The following is a 15,358-nucleotide window of genomic DNA, read 5'->3' as shown; positions in this document are numbered from 1 at the left end:
AGTTTACATGCGTTGATATTATGAATTTATATCAATTTTCCTTTAATAATAGTTTTGAACAAAAATGGTTCCATAATACTCACTGCCCCTGAGACCTCGACTCCACACATCGTCATACACCTTATAATGTATATCCTCATGCCCCTCGAAGTTATCTGTCGTATCAAACAACAATTTCCTGATAGTGCCAGCAACCAGCATATCCCATGGGATCTCGTCCCCTAGAGCCTCGGCCATCATGCCGCACCGCATCAGTACCTCCCAACACTCTCCCAGGTACCGGTCCAGCTGCTCGCGATTCCGCTTGTGGAATGGATCGTGTGGAACATTGAGTGCTCGGGTTTCTTCGTACCCGGTAAAGCCCAGGACCAAGCCGACAAGCTCCATTGGGAGCCCCATTTGGAAGAGCACCGACCGGATCTCCTCGAGTTCCTCGGCCGAAGGCATGTACGGCGGGTCGATCGGGCCACAGGGCTTGTATAGTGAGCTGTAACATTGATCATCTTTGATGCCGACAAAGTGCCTGTGCAGGTAATGCGGTATGTGCGAAGCCAGGTTGGAAGTCGTCGCGAATTCCACCATATCCCCGTACGCGATAGTAAACCGAAAGTCGGGCGAATTGCCTTCCCCATCCGCCTGGGCAAATAGGTCCGAGAACCTACGGATGAAATTCAGGCCAATATACGTGTGCAACGCATATTTGCAAACCATATCCCAACCTATACTACCCGGGTTGCAGCAGTCGCACGTCGGAGTTGCCCACCCACGGAGGATGTCCACCCTGGGGTGTGTGCATATTCGGAACACGGGATTCATATCGCCGTAGATGAGAGTTGCTTTCAGAAACTCCAGTCCCAGGAAAGCGTCTCGGAAGCTTTCATCGAGATCATAGCAATCCTCCTGCTCAAACGGGTAAAGAAAGGTGGACATGCGTCTCTCTTCGAATCGCAACGCACACCGGCAGTCGGTGGTATCATCCACATGGGCACAGGGACGCAGCTGCAGTGGCTTCTTTTTGCTTTGGCGGTAGCGGCGTTTATCAAGCTTGGATCGGGAGTGGAAGCGACGTAAGTGCGAGGCGATCACGACAGCATCTGCGTCGGGTATCACGACCTCGTCGTTGTCGGCGACGGCTTCGTGGTGCTCTGGATACTTCTTCCGCTCATGCGCGGTGGAGTCGGCTAAGATCGCCGACAGCACCTCCACGAACTCGTTCAGGTCTTCTCCCTGCTCCGGGTGCTTGCACGGGAGGAAGTAAGGTCTGTGTTGGTGCAGATCCGCAGTCGGATAAGCCGACGGATGAATTGAGGCGCACGCGAGGTTCGCGATGAGAAGGTCCCAAGGGATATAGGCTTCTGAGTCTGCCATGGCGGAGGGCGAAGAGGAAGTTAGTCGATGGCCGAGTTTTTCGGGGCGCGGTCTTCAGCTGGTTACTTGTGTTGAATGGTGGCAGTGTGGAAGATATATATGTATTTGGTATACTTTAAGTTGAGATGTGTACTGGATTGTGACACTGTAAAGAAGTTAAACCAGCGTGACTCAATGTCGACATGAGAAAAGTATGCTCGGTAAGTTCTGAATTTAGAATGTGCTTTACCACAAGTCAACAGAAAAGATCGCTAAGCCAAGCTATGCATTGAATTTGGATGTGAGGCAATAGCAACTTGAAGATTTTTAAATCTGATAACAAGTCTAGTATATTTGCTCCCATGGTTCGACAAAACTTTGATCACAGCCCAAGAAGACGATTCCGAAATTTTCAATAGCTCACGATATAAATGAGTCAGCGAGTCCCTTTCTTGGAAAATGGCATTGATTTCGCGTTTGTTTCTCTCGTCCTCGGGCCGGGCTCAGCCGCAACTCAAACCATCGTGCACGTATTATACTGGACATTCGTAAGCCAGCTGCCTGTCAGTCTGAATTCATATTTAGTGGCGAATGTACTTATCGTATGTCGGGACTTTGATGGTTACAATTGTTAGAAAATCATGACTAAGCGACTTGCCCAGGTCGTTCGACTTTAAAGCAGTACTTCCATGATCATCCATTGGAAGGAGAGTACACAAAGCAGATAATAACTACAATGCAAGCGCGATGTTGAAGCGACTGGTCTATATGCAGCACAGTATCCCATCGCGAAGATTTCCACCTCGCCGTGATTCATCCGTTAAAATCCTTATTATGTGACCGGCGTAGAAAAGCACGCTATAGCGACAAGCTGCCGAGTCCAATTCCAAATGTAGACCACCTGAGCCTGAATGACTCACACCCTGACGTGCATTATCCCTGTAAAAGAGAGTCCGCAGAGCCCCGTCTTGCAAGAGAGTTCGTGTGAAAGATGCCAGGCATAGATGCCACTGGCTCTCCTGTCTCAGTGAACATGATACTCCGATTCAGTTTCCGTTGAGGTCTAGGAACTCGCGGGTAGAGCTTGATGGACCGCCACATAAGCAGGCAGTCCAGTATACTAGAAGATAAACCGGTTAAAAGAGTAGATGGACAGGGTGTTGGCTGAGATCCTAATGTAGAGATAACTCACAGAATCAACACCCATAATGATAGGTGAGTTACGACGGACCACGTCCCGGACGACGACCCGTCGTCATCATTTATGTGGAATATAATGATATAGCCATATTGCGCATAATCAAGATAGAAATACATTCCTATCGTTACTACACCGCACCATATCAATACTACTTCAGCGGCTATGTGAGATGCGAATCCGATCTCGGGCGGCTGGCCATGGAAGTTGTCAGCCAGTTGGACCAAACACCAAGCCAACTTCAAAACTGGCTGGTCATTAGTTAGCGTGACTATCAGACGTTCCAGAGCACTTTGGACCACCTACAGGCAAAAGAAGAAGCCTCTCGTACCCCAATATATAAAGAGCTACCGGGATTGTTGCAGCAAGCAGGCATATACGGGCGTAACGAATGAGTCCCGTGAGAGGGATCGATGACTGGTGCATTTCGTACGATCGTAGATGTTTCTATGTGAAAGGATTCATCCGCCCAATGCCTTTAAAAACGTGAGAAGCCTGAGTTGGTACAGCCGGAACTTTGGAAGGTGGTGTACCCCCAGAACTGTCAACTTCTGGGCTAGGCGTCCTGAGCTGCGATGTTTGCGCATCTTCAGGAACCGGGACTGATGGCAAAAGGCAGCCAGAAGTGTCGTGCTCCCCTAGTTCCATGTCGCGACTGTTGTCCGCATGTAGACTGTCAGTGGAAGCCATGGCTCAGGTGAGGCGTGTGGAAAGTAGATCAGATCTGGTCAGGCCATGATCATGAGTGTTTTGGACTATCTGTGACATTATATGTTGTAGCTAGGCTGCCTTGGGCCTACGTCATAGTATTTAATAGTTGGGCGGAGATGGTCGCCCCCAATGTAACCCAGCCACCAAAGCGGTCCTCGGATCAACGATCCCCAATCAATAACATTGCTGACATAGCGAAGCAAATCAGAACTTTGTGCAACCCAGCACCCTCTCTCGCTTACACGTCAGTCGTGGGCTTGTGCGAAGGCGCAGGGCACGCTATATGACGTAGGAAAGGCAGAATCGTTCAGATGAGCTGCTTTATTCATTCTACTAGAAGCCCAGCTCTTTGATATCTTCCCGCTGTTTCTTGGTCTCACAAAAGCCGCCGGGCTCCTTACATCCCGAGTGTTACAATACTTCTAATTGCCTATCTAATGCTTCCAATATGCGTTTGGTTCCCCTCCGAGATCACAAGCAACGGTCGACTGGAGTTCTCCGGTCCTTGCGGTCAACTGGATGGAGAAGGACAGGAGTATGGTTTGTCCTGGCAGCATCCGTTGCGGGCATAGTTCTGCTCTGCTGCTTCGTGGTTGGCATTGCTTGGCCTGAGTCGTCTCTCCAGAGAGGAACCGTCATTTTCCGGGGCAGTTGCGATTACAGCCGCAGGCTCAACGTCGGATTGCACCTTCTAATTAACCTTGTAGCCAGCATAGTGCTGGCCTCTTCGAACTACTTCATGCAGATACTAAATGCACCGTCCCGTCACGAGATTGAACGAGCGCACCGCACTTTGTCATCGATGGAGATAGGCATCCCGTCTCTCAAAAACCTTTCGTTTCTCTCCAATTTCAAGCGCTGTTTCTGGGCAATGCTGCTTATTTCCTCTTTACCAATTCATGTATTCTTCAACAGTTCTATCTATGAGACGGCCTTTGCAGGATCATCTTGGCAGCTGACAATTGCGGCCGAATCGTTCGCCCAAGGGTCGCCATTTTATCCACCCGGAGCAAGTTTAGCGCCTGCTGGAAGCCCAAGTCCTATCGATTATGAGTCGGCCTACGGCGAAACTACATATCACTTGCCGGATTCTAAGGGCCCCTACGGCGAGCATACTAATTTAGCTGATTACTGGAACGCCTCTTCTTCCATTCGCCAAAAGCTAGATCAGGTTGCCAGGGACGCGGGAAAGGCGGAGGGTGACCATCGCTGGGAACGTCTGTCAAGTAGGGATTGCCGCGAGGGATACAGTTATCTCAAGCCCCGTGAAACATACGGGGATGTGGTGGTGGTTGTCGAAGCTGGCATGAACAACACTGGATGGACGCGCGCCGAGGTCTATGCCGATCCCCAGGGCAAACTCCCCGACTGGACCGACCGTATACCCCGAGACGAACTCAACACCCTTTGGTATTCGACTGAGTGTATTTACGAAGAGTACCCAGACTTTGACATGAGTAAAGGTTACAAAGGCTCTTTGGCCCCCAACGCCCCGTGCGCGAAAGCTCTGGGTTATTACCGGATCGCGCTATCTGGGGGCAGCTTCGAAGATCGAGGAGATTGGTCAATTGCATTCAAGAACCTGCATGGGACCGCCGAGGATCTGGAAGCATCGGCCGGGTACGACAACAATTTCAGTTCTCTTTCTGTCAAGTATTGCCTGGCCGATCCCACTCCAGGAAGATCTTGTAAAGTCATCCTGTCAAACTACCTGATCCTGGTAGTCATGCCTTGCATATTGTTCAAGATCATCACATGCACCGTCGTTATTGGCCTACTCCCAGCCGAGTCTCTTGTCACACCAGGTGACGCCCTGAATTCCTTCCTGTCCGAACCCGACCATGCAACCCGAGGCCTCAGCACTGGCGACGTGCACGATTTCCACCGGCTCGAGTACTCGTTACCATGCCCTCTGGCAAATACATGTGAAGAGTACGGCCTCTTATCAACACTTCAGCTAGCCAGGGCGTGGCGGCAAAAGAGGCGCAGGATCATATCCGTGATGCCTCGATCGGCGTGGTGGCACGCGTACGCGCCCATCTTGACCTTCCTGTCAATACTGACATATGTCACAATCATGAGCTTTCGGCAAAATAAGTACAGCTTGTGAGTGAGCTCTCTCTAACCAGATACTTTGTATGCATGCCTGACCGAGAAACAGCGGGAAAGCGTTTGGCGGCTGGGGACCGCCGCCGCCTCTCTGGTATTATTCGCACTTTTTGAGGGGCATAATAGTGGCAAATATAGGGCAGCTCATCCTGTCCTGGTGCTATTTTGCTTACAACTCTCTCCTCACGCGGATTCACGTCGAAAAGGAGCTCAATCTGTACGGCCTGTCATACAAGCCCCTACGCGTGTCCTTCCCAAAAGGGGAACAAGTCGACACATGGAGACTCCAGCTTCCGTACAAAATCAGCATACCGCTTCTTCTTATCAGCATACTCCTCCACTGGCTGACCTCCAATGCTTTCTTTGTCATAGCGAAAGAGGGCGGTAAGTGCTGAATCCCCACCCAAGGCCATGATATGCTGTGCCCAGTTATCGAAGCTGAGTCTGAATCGTCTAGGCTACTTTACCACATTTGCCCAGCCGCAAACCACAGACTATGGGCTTGCTGAGGACTCCATCGTGGCAGTTGGATATTCTCCTATTGCGATATTTACCATACTGATCTTGGGTGTGGCGTTGGCGTCGATTCCCTTCCTCGTGAGTCTCTATACGCTACCTGGCGATATGATCGCCGGTGGCAGCAACTCGCTTGTCCTCTCCGCTGCCTGCCATGCGGTCTGCCCGAACCGTTGTCTTCGGGGCGGCGCGAACCGCGATGCCGCCAGAACTGCCGCCAGTGCCAGTTCTGCAAGCTCTGTCAGCTCTGCCGCTGTCGACACAGATGACGAGAGTCTAGGCCAAGTCGGCGACCAGAGGACGATAGAAGAGGAGGCGCACCCAAATCGCCACCACCACGACACGGCGCCGCAAAGTAGTATGTCGGAGTTGGAAGAGGGGCCCTTGCAAGAGGACGACGCGCTTGTCAAGCTCGCGCAGTCGAAGCTGCGCTGGGGCGTCACGGCGCTGACCACCGAACTTCACGATATAGTACAGGAAACGGGACAAGAGGCGCTGCACCTGACTTTCGCGACAGAGGAGACCTTCATCGCACCACCCTCAGAAGGCGAGCTGTATCTATAACATGTGTCCCAATCGGATCAGAGGCATTGGGGTGGACAGGTTTGTAGAGTACCTCTTTGATGGCGAGATCACTACTTTTCGTATAATACTTCCCTTGAATACTTGACAAGCGGGTTTACTCCAATCGGACCATCTATCCGATGAAATAAACGTACGGAAAGATTATTCTGAGGTAGACTAAATTATTCCTGATTTATAAGTTCGCTACGGAATAATCTGGCAAGAGCAGCGCTTTCGCTATGGAGGTGATATTATGGAAGAGTTTGGTCAACGTGATTTAAAACTGTAGTAGTAAGGACTTCTATGTCTATACTAAGATGTTACATCATCCACGCGAAAAAGAAGGCTATTTGGATTGTAATTGTTTCATATTATTGTTAAAGCATTATAGATGCATCCCTTTTTGTGAGATAGATGCGTGATACATGTATAACATTAGGGTCATAAGTTGTGGTCTTCCAGATCGTAAAAAGTCATAGTCATCGGCTTAAGCGCAGAGCTCGGCGGTGACGTTGAGGGGAAGAGGGCAGCCGTAGACGCGCTTCTTCTGGGGGGTGCTGTAGCAGTCGGCGGCGTTGGCGTCGCAGTCGAAGAGCTCGCAGCCGTCGCCGGGGGTGAGCATGTTGGGGTACTTGGCGAAGGGGTTGCCCCACTCACTGTTGTCTATTAGCATATTGCCCATGACTGACTGTCATATGGGGGTGAGTAATGTAGGAACTTACGTGCTGAACTCGTAGTAGGCGTAGTCCGGGTTGGTGGAGAAGGAGTAGCCGAAGAAGAGGGGGCCGTCGAGGGTCTTGGTGGTGGCGACCTTGACGGTGGAGCCGGCGGTGCGGAACTTCTCGGCGAAGCTGCCGCCGTTCTTGGCCAGGGTGGTCAGGGGGCCGGGGGCGGAGCCGTCAAAGGGGAAGGACTGGACGTAGACGGGGAAGTCGCAGTTGTTCTTGACGTCGGCGTAGCCGTCGTTCTGGGCGGTGGCGGCCGAGGCGAAGAGGGCGGTGGCCGTTGCGAAGATGGTGGAGTACTGCATGGTGATGGTGGTGGTGGTGGTGATTTGGGGTTGGGTGGTTATTATTAAGAGGAGTGGAAGAGTGATAGTAGTAGTGACTGGAGTGAGTGAGGTGGTGAGACTTCTTTCTGTATTCTCGAAGGGGCAGGAAGGCCGCTTCCTTTATAGACGGCTCGGATCTCTACGTATCTGCTCGGCTGGGCTGGTGGGTGTCCACCGAGGCATACCACCTCTGCATACCGCAGGTCACTATGGTCCGGTCTTGGCCAGCAAGGGAGAGAGAGAGGGCTCTCTCTCACGGAGTATAGTTGCACTAATGGATCGGCATCGGTTCATTCCTTACCATCCCCATCCCTGAACCCTCCCATTCCTCTTCTACCGTCTGCCCAACGCATAGCAATGTCATAAGACGTGCCGACAAGGCCGACTGGTGTGTGTGTGTGTGTGTGTGTGTGTGTGTGTGTGTGCGCACACACGGACACCTCATACGAGGCGGGGCCGGCGCAGTTCAGCTCAGCTGTTAGTGAGTGGGAGAGGCAGAAGCGGGCAGGCGGGTTGCGCTGGGCTGTCTCCGCACTGGGGCGAAAACCGGTTATACGAGGAACTCGGTTGACGGAGACAAAATCGACAAATCGACGACGGACAGCAACGGGAAAAAAGGCGCGCAGGCGGCACATAGCGGGCCATGCAATGCAATGCAGGGCCAGGGCTGCCAGGCAGGGCAAGTATCGGCGGTGTGGCTCTGGACGGGACATCCATACTTATTATGGATCAAGTTGTGACATAGCAATGTTGTAAACGGGTTGAACTGACTAGAATGGGCAGCAGAAATGTTACCCGGCTACGCGCGAGATCTCGTATTCTCGTTGCACTAAGCAAAGTCAGCCAGGGAGCCGAGGAATTATGCTATGTCACACTGCAGCAATCGCTGGAACTGGCAAAAGACACGGCCGGAGATCGACCCGCCAAGCAAGCCCCCAAGGAAGATCCCCGCTCGATCCGACGGCACTCCCAGGCACAACACAGTCCAGTGCAAATTGCTTTGGGCAATGGGCATGGGTGCAGTTTATGCAGCATGCCGGTTCGTCCCACGGAGCATTTCCGCATACGGATTAACCTTCTGATCTTTCTCCTGTTTGTTCATCCGAAGAGACATAACCTTGGCTGCGAAGTCTGTGCGAAGTTTGCATTGTTGTTGCTGGTGCTGCTGTGTAGTTCATGAGTGGATGCGGGTCTTTCAAGACTCTTGATCATTGGTGGGAATTGCCCAGAATAGCAACCGGCTTCAGTGGACCGTTGTCAGCAGCGCTGTTCAAAATGCCGCTAGCGAGTCCTCAAGCTTGTGATGGAGGGGCCCCCTAAAGCCCGTTGGCCGCCTAGCCGTGTGTTCGCCTGCCTGTTGGGGCTGGGCAGTTGGCAGCGCAGCAGACAGCCTAGACAGCGAACAAGCGAGCCACCCAAACCAAACCAAGCCTCTCTCCCCACTCGTATATTGACGTTGCGACTCGCGACCTGCATCATTGGAGTGTGCATCCAGATGCTAGGCGAGTAACCAATCAAGAGACCAAAAGCAACACAAGCTGAAAAAGCAGACCAACACACGGCGGTCAGACACTCCCAAGTCCACTTACACCGATAGAAAAATGAAGATTATCGATCAATGATCATCGAGAGACGATTGATCGATAGACTGCTGATTGTCGTGCTTGCTTGCTGGATCCTGGCAAGGTGCGCCCATTGTACAGTGCTGTTGGGGCAGGTGGTATTGTGGTTTTTCCAGGCCTTACCAAATACCCACCACCACTGGTCCACTACCGGTAATATTAGATCCATGCCATCATCGATGCGACCTCGAGAAGGCATTCGAACATCTTCTAGCTCTGCCGGTGTGCAATGCGAGTGCCATCTCACCGATACTATCTGCACATGTGGTACGAGCGTATTGCCGAGGGGTGCCGGCGGCATTGGTTCTCCGTACCTTGCAGTTATTTCTGCGCTTCATGCGAGCATAAGGGGGCCTAGAACAGTTGCCCTGCTGGTAGATGCAGGGGCAGGGTTGGAGAATTGCCAGCGACCATGTTCAAATTTGAGCAGGCAGTTATCCCAAGGACAAGCAACAATTGGCCCGTCGGCAGGAGAAGCTCAAAGTCACCTCTGGTCGTATTCGTCATAGACGGTAAGCTTGCTGCCGGGATCTGGTGCAATTTCTGATTCCGTGGGATAAATGCATCAGATTCGCCGTTCCACTTCACCGAAGCTCGGCAGCCTATATCCTGATCTATAATGTACAAACGCTGTTTACTCCTGTGCTGCCGGCACCTTGCCACGAGGTTCTATGGGAATATGTATATCCAGCACGGCATCAGGGCGTAAGTCCCAGCGTGGTGGGCATTCCTCATTCCCAAAAACGATCCCGTCGTTCATCAGTCACGTACCTACGTAAGTACCTACGCGGATAGACGGGCCATCCACGTCAAACCAAGAGAAACCAAAACGCCGTCGGTGGTATCATTTCATGCTCATCCGTATAAAACATCTTACAAAAAGTAGTCCGAGGGCCCCCTACGACCCGCCGGAACGTGGCGCATGTCGTCAGGCACGGCCGAGAAGATGCTGAACTTGGGATCCAGATTCCGGTCAACCGTCATGATGGACGCCACGTTGCCACAGCGGTAGCAGTAGTTGGGCGCAGACCACACCGTAACGACCGAGTTTTGCGGGAAGTGGTACTAAAGCAAACGTCAGTATGCCTGTTCCGATCGGGCCTAAGATAACCAGCACATACCTTGTAACCCTCGTTGACAAGCTGGTGAGCTCGGGCAATGAGCTTGAGGCCGTTGACGTGATTGAACTCGGTAGCTACCTTATCACCGAAAAGCCATCCTGCGCCACGAGGGCTGATGGCCCACGTCTCCACGTCTTCCGGGTCGCTCCAGACGAGGTCACAGAAAGCACCCTCATGAGGAATTTCCTGAGCACGTGCAACTACCCGGATCTGATCGATCGTTCTAATCTCGGGACTCAGACCGCCGTGGACGCAGAGGATCTCGCCGTCGACAATCGCGGCCAGTACGAGGAAGTCGAAAACTTGACAGCAAGCCTTCCAGACAGACGCATTGCCGTACTTCTGCTGGCATTCTTCGTAGAACCCGTATACTTGGGTAATTTGTCGCGACTCGTGGTTTCCGCGGACAAGCACTATCCGGTCAGGATACCTGTTGCTGTTATCAGTATGCGCAGCGTGAATTTGATCAGAGTGTACAAGGTAACATACTTGGCCTTCAGACACATCAACAGGGTAAAGGTCTCCAAGCTGAAGTAGCCGCGATCGACGAAATCGCCCAAGAAAACAAATCGTGTATCGGCGTTGTTCACCGGCGGAGTGATCTCTTGGGATCCGGGTTGCGACGAGTTCACAACTTCTGTCGCATCCTCATCCTCGTCGTCAATTGTGGACTCCTCGCCCTCTGCCTTGGGCACCCCTTCTGCGCTCTTGATCTTCTTTTTCAGTTTCGGCTTAGTAATGGTAGTAGGAGGCTCAATCATGTCGGCTGTGATGACGGGCTTGGCGCTCAGTGGGGGTCGAGGGCAGGCTCGCCGGGCATACCGCCGCTGACACGGAAGAGCTCGAGCAGATCGTAGAATTGGCCGTGGATGTCGCCGCATATGGTGACGGGGGTAACGACGGGCTGGATGTTGCTTTCTGTGGTACGCATGTGTCAGGCAAATTACGTAGATGGGCAATCTCGCAGCGGGCGCATCATACCCTCCATCAAGACCTCCTTGACAATTTCGCACAGCTCCTTCATGACCGTCTCGGGCAGGTAGTGGCATTGTTTGGCTTCCTCGAGCCATTCGTCAAGGCCAGCTCCGGGCCGCAGCTTAGCCGGGCCAGGCTTGGGCACTCCGGGTCGGGCGGGCATGGTCGCTGCTGGAGGTTATGACACTTTGGTATTGGTGTTGGTACGAATGAAGAGGTTCGAATTCCTGGAATTGGAAGTTGGCTAGGCGCCCCCGCTTTAGAAGTGGGAGGATTTTGGGGTGGTAGAAGCACCGACGACGTGACTGTACATAGACCAGCTCGAGTTATGTCCAGTCAAGTCAATGATCCGGCCTTGGATAAGCCCCGAAAGGTGGATGAAGGGGGTGCCAGCGTCAAGGCTGCCAGAGGTCACCACCTTCCCGGTACGGTTAGTTTCATTGTGCCTGTTGCTGACTTAGCTAAGGTTCAGGTCACCTAGAGGCTGGAAAGAGATACAGATAAGGCTGATGGGGCCTGTGCTGGCTTGTGAATGACGGACAAGGCCAGCCTTTGAGCCCAGCCCAGCCTGCCAGCCAAGCACCCAAAGCTCAGGTCAATCAGTCAATCAAGACTGGACGGGACTGACGACTTGGATTGCTGATGATCAAAGGACAAAAGAGAGGTCCCAACGTCTCCACTCCCGGGCACTCGAACTGCCATGTGCCTCCCGTATACCCGTATCCGACCCGGTGGAATGCATCGCTGCCATTCCCGTCTAATGGTGGGGGAGCCGACGAGGCCATTTTGAATTCCCTCTCTACAAACATCCCGACCTGCCATCAGTGGACACATGCATCCATCGCATCTGCATCTGCTGCAGACTCGAGAATTGCAACCTAGTTTTTCCCACCCTAAATTGCAACAACCTACTTACCTACCAAGGTACCTAGAGCTGGGCCTTTCTGTGATTTGATTTGCGGTCGGGATTGTCTGCCGACTCACTGAAACGGATGGGGACGAGGTTCACTCTTACCAGTGTACGCCAGAACAATCCTCCTAAACCCCCTCCCCCATGCTTTGCGCTCAAACTGACCAAGTCTTATCAAAGACATTCGTCCATCACCACTCCATGGTGAAGCCGCTGCGCTTTCCGAACCATGACATTGACCCTCACTTCGACCCAACCTTTTTTCTCGACGTGCCGCCGTAGCATAATTTCCGCCCAAAATACACCCAACCGATTCTTTCCGATTTCCGACTGCGCCCTTCTCACCCACCCAGCCGCATTCCCCCCAACCGCAGTCACCACAACACCACCACCACCAGCCATGGCTTCGGTGGCATCCTCGCGGAAGGCCAATGGCACCAATGCTACCGAGAATGCCGGCAAATCCGATGCGCCAAAGAAGACAAAGGCACCTTCCACCAGCAAGAAAGTCAAGATTCGCCGTCTTCCGCCTGGCATAACCGCAGATGAGTGCTGGAGCATCCTGGGCGACGAATGGAAGGTGGACAGCGGCAAGGTCGACTGGATTCGCTTCGATCCCGGCAAAGTCGCAAATGGTCCTTTCAAGGAATCGAAGCCCGCTACCGCCTACCTTCGCCTTATCGACGCTACACAGGAGTTCGCCAACCTCCAACAACTCGTCCGAACCCCGGAGATATGGCGAGATGCGAAGGAAACATTTAACGACCCGTGCCTCCGTGCCCCTCCAGAACTCGTCGTCGCCGAATTCCAGAAGGTCGCCATGGGCAAGACCCGGATTGATCCCAGACAAGGCACCATTGACACAGATCCGACATACATGGCCTTCCTGCAGCAATTGACGGAGCCCATTACGAGCATCCGCGACGCCGAGATCGGTGCCGACGACGACGCTACTGCGAAGGACAAGCCCAAGGTGACTAGCACTCCCTTGGTCACTTTTATTAAGGAAAAGAAGGAGGCCAAGGCAAAGGAAGCCGCTGCTGCCAAGAGTGCGAAGCAGCACGCTCGCCAGGAATCCTCAGGGGTCGGTAAGAACAAGGAAGCTGATGATGGCAAGAAGAAGGGCAAAGGAAAGGAATCATCCAAGCCCTCGGAGAAGACGGAGAAGGCATCTGACAAGGGCAAGGAGAAGGACAAGCAGCCCGTCAAGATCATGACCAAGAAGGCAGCCCAGCAAGAAGCAGTTGAAGCCGCCAATGCTGTCGCCGACCAGATTGCTACGAGCAAGGCAGTCGACGAAGGCGGGGCTCCGAAGAGCAGGCGCGCGGGCATAGCCGCGGCGGCCAAGCTCCTACAACGAGATCTCGGCCTTTCGCCGGGCAGCGCCCATAGAAGAGCCCGCCAAGACGCTGCTAAGGCGGATACCACCACCAAACCTGAGCCCGCCAAAGCCCCGGAAAAGGAGGAGGAGAAGCCGAAGGAGAAGGAGAAGGGCAAGGAAAAGGAGAGGGAGAGAAAGGGCAAGAACGCTGATAAGGAGAAGGAGAAGGAGAAGGAAGAACCTGCGGTGCCTACCGGACCCAAAGGACAGAGCACCGAGGGCTCCCGACGAACGCGAGGCAAAGGCAAAGCGGCCGCCGCAACGGAATCGACCAAGGGCAAAGCCGCTGCTGAGACCTCCAAGCCTACCACGGGGCCCATCATTCTCCTTAAAAAGGAGAACACCAAGAAAGAGGAAGCTGCCCCCGCTAAACCCGCATCTCCTACCGCGCCAGCCCAGAGCTCGACGGCCTCAAATACGACACCCGCACCACCGACCGGTCCTAAAGCAGCCTCGGGTGGTAAGGGCGCCGCTTCGTCCAACAAAGCGAACCAGTCCCAGAAGAAGGGCGCGGCTCAGCAACCGGCGGCCGGCGCTACGCGCGCCTTCGTCAAGCACGCCAACCCGTCTCAGGGAGTCACCGAGGCCTTGCTGAAGCAGGCCATGGAAGGGTTCGGCACCGTCACTTTCGTCGAGATCGACAAGCGCAAGGGGTTCGCCTATGTTGACTTTGGGGACGCCGCGGCGCTCGCCAAGGCTATTGCGGCCAGCCCGGTCACGATCGCCCAGGGCACCGTCCAGGTCCTGGAGAGAAAGGATAAGAAGCCCGCTGCTGCTACACCTGCTGCTGCTGCGACACCGGCGGCTGCTCCATCGACTTCGGCGGAGAAGGCTGCTCCTGAGGCGCCGGCTGCGGCTGCGACTCCGACGGCCTCAGAGAAACCTAAGCGGGGAAGGGAGGCCGCGGTCGACGCGGCGGTGGTGGTGGCAAAGATGGGGCAAATGCTGCCGAGGGGAAGGGATCTCCTGCTCCTCCTCCGGCTACCTGAAGAGTTACGGACTGATCTTGATTGAGGGCACGGTGTGTGACTCGGGACTTACTACATATTAAGTCATTGCGCGTGTAGCACTGAGCTGGCCTGGGCCCTCTTATTCCCAACGGTGGAGTTAATGGTCTCAAGAAGCCCTGCTGCAGCATCTTTACGCTAGGTAGCATTGTTCACCAAGCGCATCCATCCGAGAGCTGCGTTGCATATCGACTGAAAGCAGCAATGTCCCGTTTCAGGGAACATGGATCAGCTGCATACGGATACGGATACGGGTACTGGCATGGCTGCTACATACTTGACCATGTGCGGTTCGCATTGGGCAAGCTGCATGCAGGCAGCCGCTCCAGGTTGCGTGGGCTCTCTCTGGAGTACATAGACAGGCAGTATTGCAAGAGACGCACTTCGCCTCAGTAGTTTGGCTCTTCAGAAGTGGCCTGGATGTGGCGTAGATAACATCTCAAGAATTCCGCTTACTGGACATGCGTCTTTGTTTTGTGATGCGGTGACCTGTATTTGCTACTTTTTTCTATTGGCTGTTTGGCGGGGTTCACTTGAGTTGAGTACAAGGCACCTGATCACTTGGACATGCTGCATTGTAACGCAAGTCCATCCGCCAAACTCCATCTATTCATAGGATAATTAAGCATCATGATCCAGATAGGACAGGGTAGGCAGGTAGGTAGGTAGGCGAGAACCTAACATCGTGCTCGATTATTGGGGTCTGGTCATCTTTTAATTGATCCTGTTTTGGACCCTCTTTCATCACCAATATGCATTAAACAGAACTATTCATTTACTAATGCTACCCCTATTCCCCCTGATTGACTCAGGATTGTCAGCAGCCAAAGACCAAATCACTGTTTT

The 15,358-nt window shown here is 53.3% G+C and overlaps 6 protein-coding genes across 6 annotated transcripts; 2 read left to right on the top strand and 4 right to left on the bottom strand.

Annotated features, from left to right (window-relative positions):
- Positions 1-42: 42 nt before the first annotated feature.
- On the bottom strand, positions 43-1,368 carry PG997_001663 (uncharacterized protein; the record flags this gene model as incomplete). The annotated part of the gene is made up of 1 exon (XM_066805978.1): positions 43-1,368. One exon carries the CDS (start codon positions 1,366-1,368, stop codon positions 43-45), a length of 1,326 nt encoding a protein of 441 aa, XP_066675751.1.
- A 2,336-nt stretch (positions 1,369-3,704) lies between these two features.
- Positions 3,705-6,445, top strand: PG997_001662 (uncharacterized protein; the record flags this gene model as incomplete). The annotated part of the gene is made up of 3 exons (XM_066805977.1): positions 3,705-5,362; positions 5,418-5,749; positions 5,859-6,445. 3 exons carry the CDS (start codon positions 3,705-3,707, stop codon positions 6,443-6,445), a joined length of 2,577 nt encoding a protein of 858 aa, XP_066675750.1.
- A 487-nt stretch (positions 6,446-6,932) lies between these two features.
- Positions 6,933-7,475, bottom strand: PG997_001661 (uncharacterized protein; the record flags this gene model as incomplete). The annotated part of the gene is made up of 2 exons (XM_066805976.1): positions 6,933-7,101; positions 7,168-7,475. 2 exons carry the CDS (start codon positions 7,473-7,475, stop codon positions 6,933-6,935), a joined length of 477 nt encoding a protein of 158 aa, XP_066675749.1.
- A 2,516-nt stretch (positions 7,476-9,991) lies between these two features.
- PG997_001660 (putative cell shape control protein phosphatase ppe1) lies at positions 9,992-11,000 on the bottom strand (the record flags this gene model as incomplete). The annotated part of the gene is made up of 3 exons (XM_066805975.1): positions 9,992-10,183; positions 10,240-10,669; positions 10,729-11,000. The coding sequence occupies 3 exons, from the start codon at positions 10,998-11,000 to the stop codon at positions 9,992-9,994; spliced, it is 894 nt and encodes a 297-aa protein (XP_066675748.1).
- Positions 11,001-11,026: 26 nt separating this feature from the next.
- On the bottom strand, positions 11,027-11,377 carry PG997_001659 (Metallo-dependent phosphatase; the record flags this gene model as incomplete). The annotated part of the gene is made up of 2 exons (XM_066805974.1): positions 11,027-11,157; positions 11,221-11,377. The coding sequence occupies 2 exons, from the start codon at positions 11,375-11,377 to the stop codon at positions 11,027-11,029; spliced, it is 288 nt and encodes a 95-aa protein (XP_066675747.1).
- A 1,147-nt stretch (positions 11,378-12,524) lies between these two features.
- Positions 12,525-14,519, top strand: PG997_001658 (Smg-4/UPF3 family-domain-containing protein; the record flags this gene model as incomplete). Its single annotated transcript, XM_066805973.1, has 1 exon — positions 12,525-14,519. The coding sequence occupies one exon, from the start codon at positions 12,525-12,527 to the stop codon at positions 14,517-14,519; it is 1,995 nt and encodes a 664-aa protein (XP_066675746.1).
- Between the last annotated feature and the right edge of the window lie 839 nt (positions 14,520-15,358).

Source organism: Apiospora hydei (genome assembly GCF_038363865.1).
Source record: "Apiospora hydei strain CBS 114990 chromosome Unknown utg000002l_segment0_segment0, whole genome shotgun sequence".
Classification (NCBI taxonomy): Eukaryota; Fungi; Ascomycota; class Sordariomycetes; order Amphisphaeriales; family Apiosporaceae; genus Apiospora; species Apiospora hydei.
Note: the sequence above shows the minus strand (reverse complement) of the source record. Positions and strands in the feature narration are given on the sequence as shown.